At 39.2% G+C, this 13742-nt stretch overlaps 1 protein-coding gene across 2 annotated transcripts; it reads right to left on the bottom strand.

Moving 5' to 3' along the window:
- Nucleotides 1-6821: 6821 nt before the first annotated feature.
- On the bottom strand, nt 6822-13198 carry LOC6649331 (serine-rich adhesin for platelets). Of its 2 annotated transcripts, none has more exons than XM_023179162.2 (9): nt 13089-13198; nt 11340-11810; nt 8760-11265; nt 8524-8687; nt 8285-8453; nt 8116-8206; nt 7924-8031; nt 7720-7852; nt 6822-7647 (listed from the first exon to the last, which is right to left on the bottom strand). In XM_023179162.2, exons 2-9 carry the CDS (start codon nt 11703-11705, stop codon nt 7624-7626), a joined length of 3561 nt encoding a protein of 1186 aa, XP_023034930.1. In that variant the 5' UTR covers nt 11706-11810; nt 13089-13198; the 3' UTR covers nt 6822-7623. The 2 variants fall into 2 exon arrangements, with proteins under 2 accessions (XP_023034930.1, XP_023034931.1); XM_023179163.2 differs by having other exon boundaries at nt 8524-8684.
- Between the last annotated feature and the right edge of the window lie 544 nt (nt 13199-13742).

Here is a 13742-nt window from a genome sequence, read left to right as displayed (position 1 = left end):
CAATTAGACATATCCTTATCAAGGTTGAAATAAAACTAAAAAGGATATATGAAACACTAATTTACAAGAGTTTTGAATTTAAAAGAGAAAATCGTTTAGGATACGAAAGATAAGATGATTTTCAACTCAAAAAACGTTTTTAAAATCAGCTTCAAATTATGAGCTCCCAAAATTGAAGATTCGAGAAAGTTTGAATTCATTTGAAATTCCTCTTTCCTTTCTGTCTGTTACATGGATATCAAAGTATTGCGTATACCCGATATTTTGTCGAGATTTTGTAATTTGATTGAGGCATTTTGGTCGATTGATTTCTCTCTGGATCTGGATCTGAATCTGTAAATAGAGTGCTTTCTGTGGTCTCCGGGCCAACCAAATTGCTGCATATTTGTTGAGTAATTACGCCTTTAACTTGTAATAAAGAAGACAAACAATAAAATGAGTTGGCCAGCCAGTCAGCCAGAATAACAACAACAACAACAAGCAAACCATTGAATCCTTTTATCCACACCTAACCGTCCTCACACCCCCCTTCCCTCCCCTCCCCGCCCCTCCACACAATCTCTGACTGATGCTGAATGCTGCCCGCAGGAGGAATCTCCTTCACATGGTCAAAAGTGTGGGACCATCTGGCGGCGCGTTCTCAATTGAAAAGCGTGAATAACAACAAACGTGAAAACCGGGAACGGAACCACAAACGCGCAAATTGGCTAAAGAAACGAGTCAAACTTAAAAAATACAAAAAACGAAAAAAAAATGAAGTAAGTAAGTCGTCTCGCCGACTTGGGTATACCATACACCAGGTGAAACAAATATTTAAAATTTCGAAAACCAAATGTATGTCTACTAAATTGTTTTAATATGCCTCATACCATTTGCTATCTCGCTCACTCTACAAACACACAAGCACTCTAGCGCCGCCACTAGCCAACGGCCAATTCTGCCCTTATGGATCACGTAGCAAAATACGTTCATACGTATATTTTGTATGTTTCTAGTCCGATTTCAATCAAATTTGGTAGTTTGATAGAAATAGATAAGATTTATTAGTCTGCCAAATTTGATCGCGATGGTCAAAAAATTGCAAGAGCTAATCGGTTTTTTCTAAATTATGGAGGGGGAAGTGGGCGTGGCAACATATTAAAATATATGTATTCTGCGCGCATACTAAGCCAATATACATACTAAATTTGGTGAGTTTAGCTTTGTTAGTTTTCGAGAAAATCAGTTTTGTTTAATTTTCGGGGGCGGAAATGGGCGTGGCAAAATTTTTAAACAGTCAATATCTGCGCGTCTATTAAGCTAACTTACATACCAAATTTAATGTCGGTAGCTTTCATAGTTTTTAAGAAAATCAGAGTTATGTAAATTCCGGGGGCGGCAGGGGGCGTGGCAAAAAGTTGGAACAATTATTTTCTGCCCGCTAACTAAAAGAGTATATAAACCAAATTTGATGTTTCTATCTGCTATACTTTTTAAGAAAAACAGTTTTATGTAAATTCTGGGGGCGGAAGGGGGCGTGGCAAAAATTTGAAACAAACTCGATAAGCGTACATACTACACGAGACTGCATACCAAATTTGGTGGCTCTAGCTCTTATAGTCTCCGAGATCTAGGTGTTCATACGGACGGACGGACGGACGGACGGACGGACGGACGGACGGACGGACGGACGGACGGACGGACGGACGGACAGACGGACATGGCTAGATCGACTCGGTTTTTGATCCTGATCAAGAATATATATACTTTGTGGGGTCGGAGATGCTTCCTTCTGCCTGTTACATACATTTTGGCGACTTTAATATACCATTTCACCCTATGGGTGTATGGTATAAAAATACTCTAATATGAATTTGAAGTTTATGCGAATTGTAAATTGGTCTTTAAACAACTGCCTTCTCGATTACTCTTAACATTCGATGTTCTAGCACTTTAGCGCACCTAGCGGACAATTCTGCAAAGCATTTCTCGACCATTCTGAGGGTTATAGCGACTTAGTACTAGTTACTTGATTAACTTTTCTTGTAGAAGTTGAAGAGAATCTTTTCTAAAAGTCACTTGGGATCTAATTTTAGCCCAATTCGAGAATAGTTTTATCGTATAAACGTTAAACCTGTACGAAAAGCGATTTACTCTTAGTGCCAGGTTTCCGATTCGTTGACTTATTTGTCTCTCTCTCTCTCTGTTTCTTTGTCTTTTTGTCTCTCGAAGTTAACCATAAAACAAATCTTTGCACTAAGCAGCCCCAGTCAAGCCGCAGAGTTTAATTTACGCGAAAAGCGCAAACAAAAAAGTCGAGAGAGAGAGAGATAGAGACAACTTTGAGGATATATAAGAGGTATAGTAGCGATGATGCTCGAATGGTCGAATCCGAGTTGAAGTTGGAGTCAGAGTCGCAGTCAAAGTCACTCGACTCTGGCTAAAACCATAAAATGCATTATTATGCTAAATGACTATAAAAATCACGTTTACAATCCATTTATGCCTGGGATAATAACCCATCTCTTTTGAACTGCGGCTTTTGGCAGGCGGCGCAACCAAGAAGCTGCAAACGGCCTCAAGCGGGTAGCGGGTTAAAGGAGGAAACACGAATGAACATAGAGAGAGAGAGAGAGAGAAAGGATGGGGAGTGGGAATAGGAGGTTTGCGCTGCCTGAAAGGCAGCATTTGTTTACGCCGCGAATAATTGAGTTATCTGATCCTCAAGCTAGCCACAAGACAAGAGCCAATGCCACGACGACTTCTTAGAGCTCCGATTCCGAATCGAGTTGCAAGCCATTGTGGTATGGCGTGTGTAAACGAGGCTGAGCAGAGCAGCAGCCTAGGGGAGGCAGCAGTCGCAGCAGCACCGGCACAGGTAGGTGTGGTCACTACAGCCTACATAGTAAATTGTTTGACGGGGCTGGAACCTCTCCTCAGTGGAGCACACTGAACGAAAATTCTCGATTGACAGCAAACCATTTGCAAGGCATCTCATATTATCTTTTGCAGTGTAAGAGACATGAACATGACCACATCCAAGTCCATGTCCATGTCCATGTCTATTGGTAATGACTTTATTTGGTTGCCACGTTAATGGGGTGTAGTCTTCATTTTCTCTTCCCCCCGCACAGGCAATTCAGCTGCTTTTCGTTCTCGTTCTCGTTCTCATTCGCCCCTCACTTATACCAACTCCTTTGGCACTTCATCTTCTTAGGCAGCGCAAATTGAAAGCGCATTTCAAAATTTTTCACACCTGAAAATTGTTTCGTTGTTATTCAAGAAGGTTGACTGACTGACTGACTGACGCACTCACGACGGGGGGTGGGCCAAGGGAGTGGGAGAAGGAGAGGGGGAATGATGTGTCGGCGGCAAGTGCAGCAAATTCCAATTCCACTTTTCACGTAGCGCCGCCGCCGCAGCCGCCGCTTCTGCTGCTGCTGCTGCTGTCCTCGTCTCTCTATATCCTCACATCATTTGAGGCAAACAACAAAAAAAAAAAAAAAGAAGGTGCCGACCGGCGGCTGCAATTAATCAAAATTTAATTTCAAAAAACGACGTTGACGTCGGCTGCATTACCATTACCAGCCAACATGGCCAGCAAAAGCCACAGAAATTGAAAACGAAAGAAAGAAAAAAATAAAAATAAAATATAAAGGCTAAAGAGAAAACTGGCAAAAGAAAATGTAATTAATCACAAGACGGTTTTCGGTTTTTGGTTTTCGGGAAACAAACACACACACACACACAGCCAATAAAAAAATGAAAAGCCACTAAACCAATAGCAACAAACAAAGGAAAATATGAAACACACACACACACACAAACACACAAAAGCGGCGTCAAAACTCGTCCAAAGACATCTCAATCTTGCCTAGCGCCCCTTCTCCAACCCCTCCCCTCCCACCAACCAACCATTATGTCGTTTAACACCAACTTAACCGTTACAATTTCGAATAAATCGCATCTTAAAATAATGCCACAAACTATGTGATCAAATTTCCATTAAAAAGGAAAATGATATTATATCCAATTATACAATCCCCAATCCCCAATCCCAACCCAATCAAAAATCCCCAACCCAACCAAAATGAGAATAATGTTCATTTTAAATTTAGAAATTGGCGAGAGAGCGAAGCGAGAATTTGGTAGTGCTAAAATTTTGAAATTCACATCTGCAAGTGGAAATTTTGTTCAACAGGTTCTCCAAAACACACAAGTTAATATTCAATTTCCATCTTCAGGAGTAAATGCTAACACTTTTCGGAGATTTTAAGAATTTTTTTCAAAAAAATAATAAATTTTTTTTTGCAAGGTTTAACTTTGAACTGGTCGTTATCTAACCAAATTGTTATTGTAAAACCTGGAAAATATAAAAACATATTACTAAATTTTTCATAAAAAAAGAAATATTGAAAAAATTTGCTGCCTACATATAAAGAAAAATCAATTCCTCTACTTCTGTCAAAAATAACTGAAGTTTTTCCAAATTGGAATCTTTCAAACATGTCGAAAATTAGCAAAGGCTTTCGAAAATCAATTTTTTGCCTGAACAAAAAAAATTTGAAAAGACGAAAAGAAAACAAATCTCTTCACTTCTATAAGAACAACAATTGCTCAAACCTTAAAAAAAATTTGGTTTTTTTTGAATATTGAAGTTTACCAAAAATAAGTTTAAAATAATAATATTGGATGCTAATAAAAATGATTTTCATAAAGAAAATTTTAAATAAAAACTAATTTTGAGGCAAACAAACGGACAGTTTCCAAACCATTTAAAGAATGATTTCGAATTGTGAATAGTGGGAAAAAACAGGTAAAAGTATCCCTAAGTATAACTTTGACTTATTCTGCACTTTAGTTCGCTACAACAAACTATTCGTATGAGCATATATACCCACATATATAATATGCGTACAGGGAACAGCGTGGCATAATGATAATGATTAACTTACTAAATCTTGTTGTTCATTCAGTTGACAAAGCCCTCTGAGCAGCTAATGAATGGGTTCGTCTCCCATGGCTACGTCTACATACATACATGCATACACACATACATATATAATTTACCTATTTTAATATGTGCTTTTAAAGTTCAACTTTAATCACTACTCTAAATAATAGACAGGGAAACAATGTATGTATTGTTGTTTTTTTCTACAAGATGTTCAAAAAAAAAAAGAAGAAAAAGGAGGAGGAGAAGATTTCTCCCCGTTTGATGAATCGAAACAATAGTTTCGTAACAAACTTTTGTATCAATTGTATTTTTAATTTGTTGTAAAGGATTTTTCCCCAAAATTTTGAAACTGATCTTTGTCCATCGGTTGTCAATTTGTTTTCAAGCATAGAGGACAGCAACAAAATTGTCCAGTGGCTCCATCAATTGTTCAAATAACACAACGAAGGAGCCGATAAGTAAAAATGTCCTTTTACACCGGTGGCCATTTCAAAAAGGAACTTGACTGAAATCAGGGTATTTTAGATTGGGAAATAATATGCTTTCTATGCTTGACTTTAACTTTCCATATATCCATATGGAATACCCCATATGGGATAAGTTTCATTCCACGCATCAAGTTTATATCTGCATATTCAATAGGTAAATAGTATAAGTATTTCCATCCTATACATATTCCTGATCAATCAATCTTCACAGAAACCGTAGATCTGTAGATGTTTCAAAGCTAAGCCCACCTTTAGCTCCCGTTAATAAAAGATTCAAAAATAGTAAAGGAATTAAATAAGCTAACCTAATACTTCCTATTAATATCTATCGAACAACCAACAATTTCCTAAAGAAAAGAATGGAAAATAACCAAGTTATGTCTATAAAGGTGAGCCAAAAGCATGTGTTTTTAAAAGTAAGCGAGATGGCCTAAATGGCATATGAAAAGAATCTAAAATAGTTATGAACTTAAGTTAGTCGGGTGCAAGGCAACTTATTTCATTTTGCTGAAAGTAAAACATTAAATTTGAATGAAAACATCAAGGAGACATTCTTTAATTTCTGTTTTATTATTAAAAATGTACTGTATATTGCCATTTTGAGTGTTTTTCATTTGCGCTTTTTGACCAGTTTCGTCGTTTTGTTTTTGTTTTTGCATTCGCATCTGCTCTCTCTCTCTCTCTCTGTTTTATATGTTTTTCTTTTGTTATTAGGTTTGTTTTATTGCTAATAATTTTATAGACAAATATTGTTTGTTTCTTTTGCTTTGTTATTGATGGTTTTCTGTTCTTATTCTTTCCGGTTAATTGGCTGAGAAAGAAACATTTGGCCAGGTTGGCCAAATTGGTTAAGGGATTTCTTTTGTTTGTTGAGATATAGTATAATATCGTATACATATAACACATTTTCATTCATATATATATGAAAAACTAATCAAAAAAATAAATACATTTAATAATAGTACAAATTAAAAAACAAACTGGAATATACAGATATACCTATATATATATATATATATATAAAAAAAAAAGATTACACAAAATAAAAGGTAAACTAATTTCGGGACACCGAAATTTTAAATATCCTTGCAGTGACTTTTGTTATTCGCATTTCCAAAAGAGAAGCCAAGTTCTATGGTTAACAAATATTCAACTTTTAATAGGATTATAAAATAATTATCGTAGATACTGCAAAGATATGGAAAAATCTATATATATACACATACATATATATATGTAGCTTAAAACATAGAAACAAATATGACAAAGAAAAAAAATATATGAAAACAAAAAAATTGGTCAACAATTCAAATGGATTTAGAGATATCTTTCGGATAACTCTAGACTTCAACTCATTTCTCCTAAGTTGCTTTAGGTGCATAAGTACAATTAAATGATACATTAATCATAATACTCTAATCTCTAATTATATAATAAATTACACATTTTTTTCATCATTTATAATTGCTGCCAAAAAAATTGGGTTGCTGGATGGGTAATTGTCATCGTTTGTTTAAATATCCTCCGGGAGTCCTTTTGGGCACGTCGTTGAAACATCGGGAAATGTCGGGATCTCTAAATTGATGTTCGTTTCTTTTCTTTCTTCCACTCTCTCTCTCTTCCCTTGGCTTTCACAATATCAATCACAGTTAAAAAGGCAAGCATGAAAAATGTCTTACAGAACTTCGTGCCCAAAATATGTTTGATCATGTGTTCGGAATTGTGGTTTTGGTTTTACTCTCTTTTCTCGTGGAACTGGCTCAAACAGGCGGCATGCGGCATGCGTTATGTACAATGTTATGTTTGTTATTTACTTGACTACGCATAATTAATTTACGGTTTATATAATAATAATCATAATAATATTTATTTGTTTGCTTTGCTTTGCTTTGCTCTCTCCTTTCCCTGCCTTGCCACTCCACTGCTAGCTTCTTCTCGTCCACCTCGTTCTCCTCTTATTTTCTATCTTCTTTTTCATTAAGTAGTCAATATTTATAGTATAGCACCGAGTACAAAAATCAATCAATAAACAGAGTTTTTTTTCGAATTTTCGCTTTTTGTTTTTCGTTTAGGCGTTTACGCGTTTACGTTTTGCTTATTTTCTTATCGTTTTGTTTTTTGTTTTTTTTTTCGTTAAATTCTACTACTTATTTAAGGTAATAATTTCTGTTGCTTTCGTTTTCCGTTGCTGCATGTTTTTTACATCGAGCCATCGCCCGAAATCTATAAAATGATGAGAAATGATTAGTAATTAGTTTGAAACACTTTTCAAGGATGAGATCCTCCGTCACAAACCTGCGAGTGGGAACTATCGCTCTCAACCTGCTCGGAATAGCAATGCTTATAGTTAAGATAGTCTAAAAGTCTTCTTGGTAATGGCAATGTCTGTATTAGATCCTTTCGTATAACCGCCTTTAGTATAACAAATCTAGAAAAAACAAAACGTGTTGATAGTTGTAGAAACTAAAATGAAACTTGAGTTTAAATTGTGTGACTAACCTGCACATATGCTGCAGACTTTGTACATGCTTAAATCTAGATACTGGATTGGTTAATTGCACACGCATTGGTCCATGTTCCGGCCGACGATGCAGAAAGAATAAATATCTATAGAATCAAAGAGTACAATGGATAATAGATATATCTGGTAAGTCCTATAAGTGACACGGATAAGTTTCATCCGTTGCATACCTGCCGCTACGTGAATGTTCAACAGCCTTCTCAATGAACTCGGTTATAGTTTGGGATTTGAATTTGGCATATGAACCAAACGAGAATGTGCCTGAAAAAACAGCATCAGATTTTTATTGTAATTCTCTCACTTTCTTTATCTATGTATTTGCAGTTCAACTGAACTCACCCTGATCTTGTTCAATGCGCACATGACGCACACAATTGTTTAGCTTGAAGCTCAACGAGAATATATAATGATCATCGGAGCTATCGCGTACTATAAATGAGCCATCTGGTTCATTCGAGAGCACTTTCTCGGCTGCCTCACTGGACAAGGGTCCCCAGTACCAGCCATACTAGAGATATATGTATATAGTGTTAAATGATGAAAGGGGGATTTCTAGGACGGGGGCAAGTAGAACTTACGTCTTTGACCTTCTCAATGCTTGAGGTAAATTGCAATGCCCTTGGCTCTTGTAGACTACTACTAGCAGGCATATTCCCACTGGTATTAGCACTGGAATTTGTGTTTTTCTTTAGCTGATCCTGCTCTGACTCGGTTGAGATAGCATCTATAGCATAGGCTGCTGCTGTTAAATGAAATGAAATTAAATGAAATGTCTAAGGTGAGTTGATCAAATGAAATAAAATTTTTTCTTTACCTTTCTTTGGTAGGGGCGGCAAGGCACGCGACTGAAACTTTTTACGCAAATCTGCATTCAGTTCTCCGCCGTTGACGCCGCGATTTAGGCAATTGTGGGTGGCCTCCTCTGTGGCGTCCAAGATGCTATTGGAGGAGTTTATGCCGCCGCCGTTGCCGCCATTGATGGCTATATTTGTTGCTGCTGCTGCTGCTGATGATGATGATGATGTTTGCTGCAATTGTCCGGCGACTCCAACATTGCCGCCATTATTACTGGCAGTAGAAGAAGCCTGGAGAATTGTGCCTGTGGTGGCTGCAGATGATGATGTTGTTGTTGTTGTTGATCCGGCTGAAGCTGCTGCTGCTGCTGCCGCCGATGCTGCTGCTGTTGTTGCTGCTGCTGCTGCCGCTGTTGCTGCCGCTGCAGCTGCTGCGGCACGATAACGATGATTGTTGCGACGAAAACGAAAAATGCTACAAAATTTCTGTTTTAAATTTAAAGTAAATTGTGATTTCTTTTCCGTATGCAGGACATGTTTATTATTTGGCAGATGCTGTAAGTGATGCTCTTGTTGTTGCTGTTGTTGTTGCTGCTGCTGCGGCGTTAAGCTTGTTGCTGTTGTTGTTGTCATTTGTTGCTGCTGCTGCTGCTGGGGTGTTGCATTATTAATGCTATTATTGTTATTATTGAGCTTATCATTATCCAAATTATGTTTGCTCTGTTTGCTTAAATATTTGCCCTCTGACCCACCAGCAGAACCAGATCCAGATCCTGGAGTACCAGCTAGCCGATTATTGCTATTACGCATACGAGTTGTTGTCACACTGGTAGCATTGGTGGATACACTCCAAATGGTCTCATTACTCGATTTGGTTACCTTTCCAGATGCAGCTCCAGCTCCCCCACCTCCACCACCGCCATGCATTGAGGGTGCCGAGGATGAGCCAGACTTATGACCCGCATCCGAATAGAGTGTATGATATAATTGTTTCACCTCATCCAGGGTCATGTGAAGAGGTTCTGTTTCGACAATGGGCAAACGATATTTACCATGCTTCCCCTCATCGCTGGTACTTGTCATCGTTGTGGTGTTGGTGGTTGTCGTATCTGTGGCATTATATCGTTGCTGTTTGCGTTTATTTCGTTTATTTCTACGCCCACTTTTATGATATGTGGGATTGCTGCTGCTTGTGGTGGTGTTGGTGGTTGTGTTGTTGGCGGTTGTGTTTGTGGTTGTGCTTGCGGTGCTGGTGGCGGTGGCCACCGGCTGCTCAATCATATCAACCGGAAATGCATATATATCCGAATCGATTGGCACATTATAGAAATCCGAAATTTCACGTGTGAATAGTGCATCATGGGACATGGCCTGCGTTATGAATATGGAATCATCTGGCTTATTCGACGATGATACATTGAGGGAATTGTGTGAGCTGCTTAGACGGCTATTTAGCGAATTTCTGGAATTGGGTCGCTGATACGCATGATGATTGCCATGATGATGATGGTGATGATGATGAGGATGATGATAATGATGATGCGGATGATGGTGATGATTGTGGTGGGGTGGAGGAGGATGATGATAATGACAATGACTGGTATGACCCAATGGACTGTACAACATCTGTCTACGCTGAAGGCTGCTGCTGTTATTATCCGTTGTGGTGGTGGTCGTGGTCGTCATTTGTCTTCTGGCTCCATAATATAGATCATAGTCATGAATCTCCGAGAGGCCGGCCACATTGAAACGTTGTTGAGCCACAGCTGCTGCTGCCTTAGCACTGGCTATGGTATCCTGCTCTGTGGGTATGGCCTTAAAATAACGCGTATGATCCTGATAATAGGGGCATAGGGTTTGTTTTATCTTAATTAGCGAAACTGGCGGCGGCGGTGACGGCAAGGGTGAGCAACTGCTTTGACTCTGATCGGAGGAGGCTGCCCGGCACTGTTCCTCATCATCTTCATCCAGCTCATCCATTAGGTCAACGCTATTGCCCAGGGAGCTGCTTATTATATTATTTGGCTCATCATAGATATTATCCGTATGGCTATTCAATATGGAATCACTTGAATATAGATGCTTATTGGTGGCATATGACTCCTTGAGGGTTAATCCACCCAATCCCGTCAGACCGGACAGTGTTTGCATGTCCAATGCATTCGAATCAATTGATACAGCAGCTGCCACGCCCATGCCCATGCCCACGCCCACAGGAGCTCCCGTTGCTGTTGTTGTTGTCGTTGTCGCTGGCAATGCCGTCGTTGTTGTAAGTGTGATGGTGTTATCATCTTTAAGATGCTCAAACGATGACTGCGATGAGGTCCAACGTCGCAGACTATTGACAATATTCTTCGATATGGAACGCACTAAAGTTGTCTGAGGGGAATCTTGAAATTCCGGTGGCGGATCTATCGGAGCCAATGGACCCTTTTTCAATGTATTGAAATTCTCGGCACTCATCCCACCCTCCGAGCAGTTGTCAAGTGAATCGAATTGTGATACCTCGCCATCGCTTTCAACCATCTGAAATGTAAAATGATTAATTATGGGTCTCAGTTGGATTGGGGACGGACAGCGGCGGGAAGGGGGGGACTCACCTCAATTTCGAATTTACACATGCCAATGCGATAGGAATCTCCGCTAGATATGGAGCTATTCGTGGTCAATGGCACTCCACTGTCATCGCTAAGGGATGCAGCCGCATTTAGTTCAATGCTATTCGCACTGACCAATTCGTGACCACCATGTGGAGGTGGCATAATACTGAAACTATCGCTGCTACAGATGCTACTCGATATGCCACCACCACCACCTCCTCCTCCTCCAATGCCAACTCCAATTCCTCCCACTCCTCCTCCTACAACACCAACAGATGCAGCATTATTATTGTTGGAATTTGTATTGTTATTGGGTATGATGATGGTGGTATCCTTTAGCTTAATGCCACCAGAGGATGAGTCCATGTTGCGTGCCAGAAAGGATTAGTAGGTGCCCGGTTGCCGTTGCCGGCGCCGATGCAGGAAGATTAAGAGTAGCAATTGGCGGCGGCAATGCACCAAAAAAAAGCTCTGTGAAATAGAAGACAAGTGAAAAAAATGGTTTATGTATTTAATTCTTTATCGTCACACTTGAATTGAAATTTCTTCTGTGATCGGGATTAGGGATAACTAATGGATTAGATATACATATGACACACATCTGCAATCTGCCGCGCGCGAAATTTGCAATCAGATCCAACCTATGACCTTTGGGTGCGGCGGCGTCGTCATCGTCGTTGGCTTGCAGCTTGCAACCGAATGCAATTGAAGGTCAATGACAGTTGCGTGCGCCGTTTGCCACCCAAAAGCACCACCCACTCCCTGTCTCCTATCGTCACCCTCACCCACACCACCCACCCACACCCATTTCATCATCCCACCTTCTCTTTGCTTACTGTTAACACCTTTTTCTCGATTTTTTTTAATTTTTTTTTTTTGCTTCTTCTCATCGGATTCTACTTGTGCGCAGAAATCGAAGAATTTTCATTTGTTTTTGAAATGTGCAGATTTATGTTGTTGTTTTTTTGTCGAGTGTGTGTTGTGTGTAACTGTTTCCACAAATTTAATTATAGTTTTATAGTTGTTGTTGTCTCTGTTTTCTTTTTATTTTTGTAAAGTGCGTAAAAACAAAAAACGTTGATGCGCCGTATAGTACGCATACACACACGCCCACCACCGCCCTAGCCGGAAAAATCCACTCAGTGAGCCATCATCATCATTCGCCCCCCAACCCACCCGCACCTTCACACCCCCTCATCCTACCTCAACGCCTCTGCACCACTTGGTTTAGAGTCTCTTCTCTCTCTCTCTCTCTATCTTGCTCACTCTCTCCTATACATCTAGTGCTTCTTGTGTCCTGGTCGTCGTTTTTGTCGTCGTTTCTCGTAGTACGTCGTGAGCGTTCTCTAGTATTTTTTTTTTTTTGTGAACTTTTTCATGGTTATTTCGTTCCTGGAGTTTTCTTCTTTTAAGGATACTGGTCAAAATGTCACTATGTGTCGCCTATGGTAAAGGGGGAGAGGTAATGCATATGACCAGGCAGCGATAACAAAAAATTCTTATAAGAATTTTTGTCACTTTGTATACACACAACTCGCATACAAAAATACACACACACACATACGCACGCACACTCACTCACTCACATGCATGCAATCACTCACTCACTCATACACACACAAACGTAAATGCATTTAGCATTCATTTACAATACAATTCCCTTGGCCAAGGTGTGGGAGTGAAGGGATATAGAAGAAATCATCTTTTGCTTTAACATTTTTAACACATCATTCCTTGTTAGTTACGCACTTTTAATTTCTGCACATTGCGGCGGCTTGATTTATTTTAACAATTTTTTAAAATGATTTCAGTTTTTTTCCCATTTACAAACGGCGAAATCAACATTTACTTAACATTTTCCGCTTTTTTGAGTCCGCTATTAACATTTACTCGTCTGTTAATTAACAGTGGTACAAGAGCGAGTCTGTTAAACAGCACATACTCGATTAACAGTGGGGATCACAATTTTACTATCGATAACAACACGAGTAATTGGCGCTTTAATTTAAATGGACCTTAAAAGTGAATAATATATGTGGTTTGCTATTTAATGCTACTGAAAGATTTGCATGTAGTTTTTGCTTTTTTACATGTGTACTAATTCTTGTGTCATTAGCGTTTTTCTTTTTTTCTTGAGCATCATTAATTGATAAAATCATTGGTAAATGCTGAAAGCAGATTAACTTTAACATCATTCACACGCTCTCTGCAGGTCTTTCATATTTCTCCAACTACTGTGTAGGTCAATACCGAAAAGCAATGCGACACGACGTTTTCGGCTTTTGACCGTCGCAGTCATCACCTGGTACTTTCACTTGAAACACGTTTTCTTTTGCCATCCAAAGAGAGACAAACAAACAAGACAATGCAAAGTTTTTATTAAGAGGGCTCACAAGCTCGGGG

Source organism: Drosophila willistoni (assembly GCF_018902025.1).
Source record: "Drosophila willistoni isolate 14030-0811.24 chromosome XL unlocalized genomic scaffold, UCI_dwil_1.1 Seg141, whole genome shotgun sequence".
Lineage (NCBI taxonomy): Eukaryota > Metazoa > Arthropoda > Insecta > Diptera > Drosophilidae > Drosophila > Drosophila willistoni.
Note: the sequence above shows the minus strand (reverse complement) of the source record. Positions and strands in the feature narration are given on the sequence as shown.

What these genes read in the sequence shown, in the direction of transcription:
- LOC6649331 (XM_023179162.2), bottom strand. Translation starts at nt 11,705, where the DNA reads ATGGACTCATCCTCTGGTGGCATTAAGCTAAAGGATACCACCATCATC. An exon ending in TGTGTAAATTCGAAATTGAG is followed by an intron (nt 11,266 to 11,339) that starts GTGAGTCCCCCC and finishes TTTACATTTCAG; the next exon opens with ATGGTTGAAAGCGATGGCGA. An exon ending in GCGCATTGAACAAGATCAGG is followed by an intron (nt 8,207 to 8,284) that starts GTGAGTTCAGTT and finishes CTGTTTTTTCAG; the next exon opens with GCACATTCTCGTTTGGTTCA.